At 39.6% G+C, this 11,181-nt stretch overlaps 1 protein-coding gene across 1 annotated transcript; it reads left to right on the top strand.

The window, feature by feature from the left end:
- The first annotated feature begins 1,204 nt into the window (after nt 1-1,204).
- LOC134043040 (hyaluronidase-1-like) lies at nt 1,205-9,470 on the top strand. Its single transcript, XM_062491035.1, has 3 exons — nt 1,205-2,122; nt 7,810-7,899; nt 9,042-9,470. Exons 1-3 carry the CDS (start codon nt 1,205-1,207, stop codon nt 9,468-9,470), a joined length of 1,437 nt encoding a protein of 478 aa, XP_062347019.1.
- Nucleotides 9,471-11,181: the final 1,711 nt, after the last annotated feature.

Below are 11,181 nucleotides of genomic sequence, written 5' to 3'. Positions count from 1 at the left end.
CAAATCCTAACTTCTAAACAGCTTGAGCAGGATTAGACAGATTTCTGCCCTTTTTGGGGGGGGATTCATCTTGCAGGTGCAGAAATCAGCATGTCTAGAGTTGAGCAACATGTCCAGCCTTCTTCACAATTTCAAAGATTTGCTCAACCCAAATCTTGAGAATTATTCAACATTTCATAAGAAAATAATTTTCATTTTGTCACTTGTGGAGATTTGTCCTGAGTCACCAGCTCTGGGGGTGGGCCAGGTGACCTCCAGAGGTCTCTTCCAGCTTCAACTAATCTGTTATTTAAAGTCTTATCAGGGTCTTTAAAATCTTGTCAGGTAATAAGAATTGCCCAAGAACTAAAAATACATAACTTAAAATTACCCTGCAATAGTATTTCCTGACCTAACTCTATTATGATTTATTATCTACAATGTTCTAATATCTAGGGCTCTCAGATCTTTTCTTACACAGAAATTCACTAAAGGTCTTTTCTTTTTTCCTGGTCCTCTTCTCATTTCATCTGAGCTACCACTTTTCGAGAAAATCATTGTTTGTCTTACAGATTTGTTCCCATGTGCTGCAGAGCAATCCAGTCCAAATCATGAAATAATTTTTGGATCTTATACCAGTATAAAAAGATCATTTGCTACATCAAAGAAGAAATGCAAAATACTGCAGTGCATTCCTCAGCTTGTAGAAAACAGTGTCTGCCTTTTGTTTAAATTGCCTTTCCTATTGTCACCATTTGAGTATACAGTTAATAAAAGCTGTGGCCCATTGTGATGATCTTGTAGGCAAGTCAGACTGAGCATAGCAGAGCTTGTTTGGAGGCTGAAATTTCAAATGAGTGCACATTCTTTTTTTATACTATCATTTTAGGTTATTACTTTATTATCTAGATTTGTAGATGTGAGGGACCAAATAAATTTTAAGGGAAAGTTTGAATCAACTGTCTGAGGAGTCTGGGTGAAAAGGAAGTGAAGTTTCCAGACAGTGTAATCTATCAAAAAACTTCTCAAAGTACTTTAAATTAGTGTTAACTTTTACAAGATCAGTTTTTCTCTCTTTGTGCTGAGTTTAATGTTACCAAAAGCAAATCAAACCAAAAGACATTTCCTTATCATCAAATTTGCCTTCATGATGGCCTTCTAACATCTTATCTTGGCTTTGTTTTCAAGGGCACATCATAGCAATTTCCCAGAAAAGAAACAAACCATGGACATTCGGGTCAAACAGCTGGCAGTGATGGCCCTGCTTGCCCTGGCTGATGCTCCCCTGCCAAAGCCAGCACGGGCCCCTCTGGTTCTGCACAAGCCTTTCATGGTTGTTTGGAATGCACCAACCGAGCAGTGCAGGCTGCGGTACAAGGTGGACCTGGATCTCGGTGTGTTTGACATTGCATCCAACATCAATGAGACTCTGAGTGGATCCAATGTGACAATCTTCTATCACACTCATTTGGGACACTATCCCTACTACTCAGATAATGGAGATCCCATTAATGGAGGGGTGCCTCAGAACGAAAGTCTTATCAAACACCTGAGCAAAGCAAAGTCTGACATTGACTACTGCATACCCATGAAGAAATTTCAGGGACTTGCAGTCATTGACTGGGAAAACTGGAGGCCCCAGTGGGAGAGAAACTGGGGCAATAAAAGCATTTATAGAAATAAATCTCTCGAGATTGTTAGGAGACGGCATCCTCGGTGGTCAGAGGACAAAATTAGGAAAGTGGCTAAAGAGGAATTTGAAAATGCTGGCAGGAGTTTTATGAATAACACCATCCTTCTGGCTGAGCATATGAGACCAAATGGTTTGTGGGGTTACTACCTTTACCCAGACTGCTACAACTACGATTACAAAGAACACCCCCAAACATACACAGGGAAATGCCCACCCATTGAGTCTTTCCGCAATGACCTCCTGCTTTGGCTGTGGAAGGAAAGCACTGCTCTCTACCCTTCTATCTACCTGGATTATATACTCAAGTCAAGTCCAAATGCACTAAAATTTGTTCACTTTCGGGTTAAAGAGGCAATACGTGTTGCCTCAATTGCTAGAAAAGACTATGTTTTGCCTGTGTTTGTTTACTCCAGACCGTTTTATGCCTATACTTTCCATGTTTTAACAGAGGTGAGCACACAGACTTATTTTAAAATTTGGAACATAAAAAGTAGCCTCTTAGAAAATATATGTTCTAAAAGCTTTTCCTGTATAAAAGCACTTGCACATTTGTTTTTCATATTTAAGGCAGCCCCCTGAGAGGAAGTACTGAAGTCACAGTATAAAACTCTATGCCTTTCAAGAGTTAATATTACAGTGGTTTGGTCTACATCTGAGAGATAACATTGTATATTTTTAATGAAGGTAGTTTAGAAAGAAAGTACAAAGAAATATATTCCTTAAGGAAGTAATTCATTCTGATATTTTAATTCTTCAGGGCAGCTCGTGAAATGAGCTTGACAGATTTTTGAAGTTTAAAATTAATTAGTGTAATGGAAAGATAAACTTTTATGAGAAAGAAGCCTCAGGGGTTTTTTGTTTCTTTATGCAAATGTGAATTTATTCAGTATAGAAATAAATTAGTGAAGTAAAGTAATCTGTTCTGGAGTTCCTGACTCCTGCATGATGAGCATTGGCCATGTATCTCACTTTTCAAAAGTACAACATCTTCATATCTAGCATTTAGTGCTAAACTGAATCATGCAATGTTCCATCAATCAGTGATCTAGTGCAATAAATTTGTAGTGACCACAACACTGATGTTAAATTATATATGTGCAAATCTCAGACATTCTGGGTATGCAATGAAGATTGTTGCTCTGACTTTATAATAGTGATGCACAGACACTTATTAATTTCTCTAACAGGTTCCTCAATTGCCAAAAGTTTTTCTTTGGTTTCTATCAATTCCCTGAGAAAGGAGAAAATATGGGACAGGGAACTCATGAAAATAACCCCTTGATGACAAAGAGCATCTGGTGGTGCTCCTTCCCTTTATTTTATGGAGAGCTGCATGGGAGATTCCTTCTAATGCTGCCAGAGGCAAGTTCTTGACTCAAACCAGAACAGAAAAAGGGAGGGAAGTGGCAAGGGAAAAGGCAAAGTCCAGTCGGGTGAACCAGAGGCTGTGGGGGGCTTCAGCCTGGAGCTGGAGCTGAGGAGGTGCAGCAGATCCCTGAGAGCCCGAGAAAGGTTTCAAGCTGACTCCAGGAAGCAAATGCTACTTTGAGGCTGCCCCTTGGAAGCAAATGCTGCATAGAAGTAATTGGAATTTGGTCTGGTTCATTTTCAGCAACTAGGAACTCTCTGGAGCTGTTTTCACTGTGGAAATCACAGGTAGGTGCTAGCTGACTCAGAAATCATGGACAGATAGACCAGTCTATTCCTGAAGGCAAGGAGTTGCTGGCTTCAGGATATCACCCAGAATCCTTCACTGAAGAACTCAGCCTAGGAAATAAACAAGTCTGCTTCAAAGGCAGTTTATATATTTTTATAAAATTAATTAGTCTCTTGATCAGTATAAAAATATCATGAATCTTAGTGAAGGCTATGAAAACTATCATGGTGTCACCAGTTATGTGTGAGCTCAAAATAGTTACTGTTTTACTTTCAGCTATTTTCTGAACAGTACAATAGTAATTTGGAGTGATGCTTCCCGCAGTTTACATTCTTTAACTCACCAGCCTGTTTTCCAGTTGCATTTACTTTTGGATGCTTGAAAGATTGGTTTACTACTCTGTAGCCAGGAAAGATCCTTGCACAGCCATAGAAACACATTTGGATTATGCTCCATGACATATTTTCTAATAAGGACTGCATGGGCAGGGTACTCAACATGGGACAGGGCTTAATGTGTCCAGACTACACACATCATCTGTGAGAACAGCTTGGGCTCTGACAGGAACTCGCAGGGTTCTAAAAACCTTCTACATAGAAATAATCTAGAAAATAGCGTTATTTTATTCTTCCCTAGCCCCGAAGCCACCAGGATAATTTAAATGTGGTTTTATATGCTCAGGTTTTAGACTAGATTGAAGCTTCTCATTTGACCTATACCATACCCCTAAGTGATGCTCACAAATTTACAAACAAGACATGAAATCTCTGAGCTCCAGAAACAATGTGCATGAAGGCAACAAGGACAATGTCACCCATGCCTCAGAAAAATCAGGACAGTAAGCAGATGGGATAGTTACCTGACCTCTGGCAGTGGCTGGACCAGGACAACCACAGCCTTGGTCCATCGAGCTGCACAAGAGCTGTACTTTCTATTCCAACAGAAACACTAGTGACATTCAAGATTTTTGTGCAAGCCTTTGTGCACAAAGGGTTTACGTGAAATTGCCCAGTGGAGTCAGAAAAAAATGGTTGTCAGTCACAGTCAGTGAGGGAGAGACACAGGTCTACCAAACCTTGAGAAAGATGAAAGGCCCAGGTCCCAGACAGATACTATAGATATTAATAGATATTAATATTTAAGATATCTAATTTTTAAATTGCATGTTTCCTGCCATATGAGGCTTTTATTAGACTCTCAAAGAAGAGCCATGCCAGTGAACCCCCACCAATGCCAAACTGTGCTATGTGAGAAGGGGCACTTGGTTCAGTCCCAAAACCAGGACTGCTGTGTCTGAGGCTGCTGATGGAGTTCACCTTCTTCATTCAGTTCTTCACGGAGGTTCCTCCTTATCTCTCGCCCAAATTTGACACTTTTAGCTATAAAGAGAGGCACATATCTTTCCTTTACCCAAAATACCCAAATGAAGAATGAAACCTTTATTTTCTACCCCTGTCTGTGGCAGAGGAGGAGGAGGAAGTAGGGGGTGGTGCCTCGTCCTTTGTATGAGCATCCACTGGTCAGAGCGCCTGTCTCTGGTACAGAAGCTCTTGGCTCTGTTCTCTTCCCAATCTCCTCAGGATGAATCCAGCACCCTGTGTCAGGGACCAGAAAAGAGTTAAGGAAACATCAAAAAGAACAAGCAATCAGAGAGCAAAAATAAAAGTAAGGGTGCAACCTCCTGTCCATAAGTAATTTGGGGAAAAGCTCTTCTGTGTTGATGTCTCTGATGTTTGAGGTACTGAGCCTGACACATTCATTCAGTAAAAGACATATTTGTGCCTAGAAATGACAGTCAGAAACCTTATGTCTTTCCCTGTGGGCAGGTTACCTGATTATTAACAAAAAAAAAAAATCATAAAATGTAGCCAGATCTCACTTATTTATCTTTCTCTCCTTTGAAACCTCATTAGGTTGGTGCAAAGTGAAATGGTATCAGACAGAGATGTCATCTGAAACCTCATGATGAAGATAACCCTCTCCAGAGGGTTAACTGGAGATTATGTACCAGACCAGCTCTTTCTGTTTCTCTCTTCTTCTGGGAAGGACTCTCAGCACTTGACCTTTGTTCCAAAGAATACAAAAAGAGGAAATGTAAGGTGTAAGGAAAGCATTTAAATGAAGACCTATACAATATTGTGGTGAACTGCTGTTTTCACCAGAATCTAGCACCTGTGCAGGTGCTGTAAGAGTCCTTTAAGAATCCCTAGGAAAACATACCTTCTAATAAAATACCAATTTTTTGCCTTAGCCTAAGATAAGTGCTGAATTTCTCAGTGTTGTCAATGTGGTAATGCTAGATTGCAGGAAAGTGGAAGAATAAGTGCCTCAGGGACTTAGGTGTGAAATCATCAGTGCCATTGGACTTCACACATCTAGAAGCCTGGATGAACTTTAAGGATTCATTTTGTCAGTTTTATATCCATATGAATTAGACATGATGTGCTGTAATATTTTCGTGGATCTGATAAAACTAACAAAGGAAAGATGTGGAATATGGGGTTATGAAAACTAGATTTACTGACTTCTGGCCAAGCACTCTATTTCCCAGAACATATTATTTACAAAAAGTTTGTTTCAGGGTTTGCTCAGGTCTTAGTTCATCCAGCAATGCTATGTATTTCTTGATTATTTATTCTGGGGGTCTGATAAGTTTTAATTAATTTCTTAATGAGATCTGAAATGTGTTAGTGCAAAATCACAACCTTCATGTGAGTAATGTAGAATCCCAGTTCAGTTTTTGCATGTGGGTAAACTTCATAAAATGTGTTGCAGATGATGAATGCCTGGGAACTCTCATTACAAACACATCAGATTGTATTTCACATTCTTTTAACATTTGATATTTTGTTCTGTAATTAACTTACTCTTTTTTTTTTAATTGATTAATTCATTAATTCCCATAGGAAATATCCCTTCTCCTTAACCCCCTTGAAAATAACACCAGCAGTCCACACCACTGTCTTTTAAAAAGTATTACTGGTCTGTATACTTTTAAGAGTAATAGCAGTCTCTAAAGGACTTTGGGTGATCAGCAGCAACATGAGCTTCAGATAAGACCAGTTATACTTTAAATCACTCTGAGTTCTGCACTAAGAGCCAGTAGGCAAGCTCTACTCTTCCAGACTATTGCAAGTTCTCCTGCACTTTTTTGTCCAGCCTTTAGTTAAGGGACAAAGCCCCTGCTCACTCTGAATTCTCTGTAATTGTCTTCATTTCTGCAGTGGATTCTCCCTTTCCCATGACATTTATTTGTGCTTTTTTATATCTCTCAGGCCACAGATATTTCAGGAATGGAAATTCCTTAACTACACATTGATAAATCAACAGGCCCCTTTACACGGAGGAATATATTATTTAGCAGTAATTAATAATAATATGGTTCTTACGCGCTGTAATTTTGCTTTTCTAAATTTTCTACCACCCTACTGGGATAATTTGGCTGATATTTTTGATTGTTCACTAGTTAAAGAGTTGCAAAGACTGTACAAAAGACCATAAGTATATTTTAAAATTAATTTTCTCTTTGTCAAATAGAGAAATATTGTAAGATCTGTCATTACAAATACTGATCAGGAATTACGTTTTAATCAATTACTGTAGACAGAAATGGTTTCAGATGTAATTGATTATGCTTTGAAATTTGGGGGAAGAAGTTCCTTTTTATATATTTTTGAAGATTTAATTGCACTTTTCTAGACACAATATTCAGAATCTCAGAGAATGGCTTTAAGACACTTGCAGGATACATTGCCATGCTGTTGGCAAGGCACTGATGACTCCTGTTCAACACTCAGGCTGCTCTGATAGAGTTGTATTATTGCTGTTGTTACAACTCAGCCCCTTATTAGTTCAATTCTAAAAGTGGACATGGTTAAATCAATATGCAAATGTGTGTGCATTTGGTTTTTTCCCCTCCTACTTGGCACTTGTAGCAGGGAGAGAGGTTCATTTTTCAAAGATAAGTTTCTTGGACTAATGGCACTCACACTGATAGGAACAGCATCCCTGTGACTCTGTTGGCATGGCTAAAGCAGCACAAGTTAGAGCCCTGCCTAAAGCCATCAGCTGCAACTAGACCCTGTAAGGATGATCCAGTGATGTGTGATCATACTGTCACTTGCCAAAAATGTTACCTGGGTAGGTTTGGCTATCATTCAAAGACTAGTAGATAAAATAGATCACTAAATTCTTACTCCATTGGCTTGTTGGAGGAACCCTTGTGAACAAACTATAAAGATTTTATTATTTAGTAGGCACACTGATGAATGCCACCTATGCTAACCTTTGTAGAGACACAGAAGAACTTTCTAAACTAAACAGTTTAGAAAGTTAGTAATTTTATTGTGAATATACAGCAGGATCAATGTTGCCTCTGGGGGAAAAAAGAAATAGAAGTGATGCCCTTATCCCAGTGCTTTTTTACTTTCAATTTTGTATATTTGTTTTTCTCATGTGTGGATTTGGCCTTCTCTTTCAGAGGGATCTGGTCAATACCATCGGGGAAAGCGCAGCTTTGGGAGCAGCTGGAGTTGTTCTCTGGGGCAGTATGCAATATGCCAGCTCAAAGGTTGGTCCTATCAGTTTATCAGTTCTGAGGAATCACCTCAATACCTTTTGTCTGACACCACACCCTCCATAGCACCTATCTACCTCTATAAGTGTCATCAGCCAACAACTGAGGACGATGGCTCAGTACTACTTCCAGGTCTCATAAATTGTCATTAATAGGCTGAAAATTCCCATTGCTCCAGAGCACGTTGCTTTGGCAGGTCATTTGTAGCTCAGTGGAATAATGAGTTCAAGTGAGGAGAAAGACATGTTTCAAAAAAATGCCATACAAATATAAGCACAACACTTTACAGTGACTATAGCAGCTGTCCAGATAGATTGGGAAGGAATGGAGTCTGGAGGTGAGGTATTTTCTCCAGCTGCTAATGTTGAAATGTTACATAGGAAGCAGTGTCACAAGACAAGCCCTAGTTACTTCTCCCAGGTTCTTTAGACTTCATAAATAAACCTTCTTGAGGAGATGGGAGGTAGCATTGGAGTTTCCCAGAAGGAATGGCAGGATAGCCCCCATTCCTAAACTGGGGCTTTGGTGCCCACTCTGCTTTTCATGAAGCTTACTCTCCTACTCCTGAAGTCTCTGGAAAAGTACCACTGACTTGGTCAGAAGACCCAGGAAATCTGAACTGGAACTTTCTAATTGCATTTGCAGCAACCTCTGTGCAGCAACTTCTGTGCATAGCATAATAACAAAAATTATGTAACTCCTGGTAAACTGAAGGTGTTGGAGTGATCAGGGCCAGAGTTGTGACTTAATTGGTGTTTTAAAACCTGTGAGTCACATGCACTTCTCCTAGTCTGCAATTACCAGAAATCTCTACTTAAAGAACCAGTTAGTCTCAGATATGAACCGTATGAACTCTCTTCTCTCTCTGCTTCCTGGGACTTCTCCCTTGTCTCACACTATATGTTCCTACCAGACACTCAAATAAAAATTATACTAGAGGTCAACACTTTTCTAACCTTACACATGGAAATAAACTCATTTAAGCCAAATAGATCACTCCAGTGTAAGTCCAAAAGGTTTATCTCAATGGATTACTTTAGGCAAGAACAGTGTAGTACTAGCATCTTTTCAGGCATACTAAACTGGGACATAGTGCTAGATCTGAGAAATGTTTCATGGTGTTTTATTATTCACAGGAGAGCTGCTTAACCGTGAAGCAGTACATTGATGGACCTTTGGGACATTATGTCATCAATGTGACCTCAGCAGCCAAACTCTGCAGTAAAGTCCTGTGCAAGAAGAATGGAAGATGTATCCGCAAAAACAGCGACTCTTCTGCTTACCTCCATTTGTCACCTGCTGATTTTAAGATCCACCACCATCACTCAGAGAGGGGCCCCAAGTTCCAGGTGATTGGGGAGCCCAGCCCAGAGAGTATTGAAGCCATGAAGCAGAGATTTATTTGTCAGTGTTACCAGGGCTGGACAGGAATATTTTGTGAATTGCCTGACCAGGGGTTATTGGAAGACTGGGTTCATGTAGTGTTTAGTAAATCAAGAAAACAAAGCCTTTTTATCTTCCTCTTTGGAGCCATGCAGCTTCTTCTGCTTTGTTCTACACACTAAGGTGTTCTAAGACACTGCAAGGGAATAAAAATGATGTTTCTAAGAGTTCTGTTTCTTTAAAAAATATGTTGTAAAAGGAAAAGGCATTCTTGATTAAATAATTTTATTCTGTTTTAGTCATTTTCCATTCCTGGAACTTTTTTAGACATTAAAAATTTTTAAAGCATTTTTTTTACCAGCTCCTTTATTCCTACCGTGTGTTTCACTCGTGTTTGACAGAAAAAGATTTTGTTGTTGTAGTGGAAGTTTTACCTGAGGAAAAAAGTTGAATGAACTTGTACAAAGATTCAACCATGTAGACATTTAGAAAGAAGAACACCAAACCTCTTTGTTTTGAGACTGGGTGATTTAACATGGTAATTAGGATAGTCTTGTGGACCAGGGACTGGTGCAGGGACTCTGCACCTTTTGCTGAAATAAAGTGGTACATTGTGAGAGCAGCTGCACTTCTGCATATCCATTGATCCTACTGCTTCTTCATAAGCAATGTGAAGAGTATAGAGTTACACATCAGCACACACTTTAAAATTTTCTATTCCAGTATTCCAAGGCCTAGTTTGATTTATGCTAGTTCTAGAGGAATTGGTATTTTCAGTACTAGTGTTCTGCCATCAGTTTAAGATACTGTCTGACTGAACATCTCTGCAATTACTTTTAGGTGAGGGGATTCTGGGCTGGGAGAGCAGTGCTGGCAGCTGGCACCCTGCAGTGCTTCTGACTGGGCAGGAAATATGGAGGTGTTTCTTTGCTTACCCCAAACCCTTGGGAAGGAGGCATCCTTGCTGCCTTTGGAGCTGCTGCAGGTCTTTGCTTTCTGCTGACTGGCCAGTGAGTGGGAAATGAGAACAGGCTGACAGATCCTACTGTCAGTGTGTGCTTCCCTCAGCAGGTCAGGAGAAAATGAAGAACTCTATTCATTGAAATATTTTGGCTTGCAGCCTTTGGCTTCAGATGGGGAACTCTCTGAAGGTGGTATAGCTTAATGAACTGCTGATTACTGGTTAATTTAGTGTTCATAACACGCTGTTCTGTCAGGCTGTTATGCCAGGTCCATTTGCAGTTATTTGTTGATTCACGTTCACATGTGAACAAATGTATTCCATCAAAGATGTATCTGTCTTCCACGTAGCCTTTCAATGTAACAAACAATGGATGCCTTCACTGAATTGAAGACAAGCCCAAGAAATTTCCTACACCACTCTGACTTACTAAAACAATTTTATTTGAGGTTTTTGTATGTTGTGATGGACTAAATATTGTTCCAGATTATGCACACAGACATTAATAAGAAACCCACACGTGGGTCTAAGACATCTTTTTTGCCCTTACTAGTGTCTGTATTTATCATCTGTGGCCTGACTACATTGCTCACATCACACAGTACCCTATTCCTGTAGCAGTTTGATTAAAATCAGCAAAGTTATATAGAGAAGGTACTCAACTGTGTATGGAGGTCTGAATCTGATTCTTTATCCAGGGCCCCTTCATGACACTGTCCTAAATTACTTTAAACATTAACATGTCTCTATGAATTATAATCTGCAGTACTCTCTGTAATCTCCTTATCTCTGAACATTTTTTCATGGTAACCCCACATAACAAAAACTGTCTTTGCTTTGCCCAGACCAGATTCAGAGCTGGTATGAAAGGTGATGCTCAGATTCACTTGAAACAAAGATCCTGCTCATTACAGACGTGCAGTTGATGTTAA

The sequence above is a fragment of the Cinclus cinclus genome, chromosome 4, assembly GCF_963662255.1.
Source record: "Cinclus cinclus chromosome 4, bCinCin1.1, whole genome shotgun sequence".
NCBI classification, from domain to species: Eukaryota; Metazoa; Chordata; class Aves; order Passeriformes; family Cinclidae; genus Cinclus; species Cinclus cinclus.
This window is presented reverse-complemented; position numbering and strand designations above follow the sequence as displayed.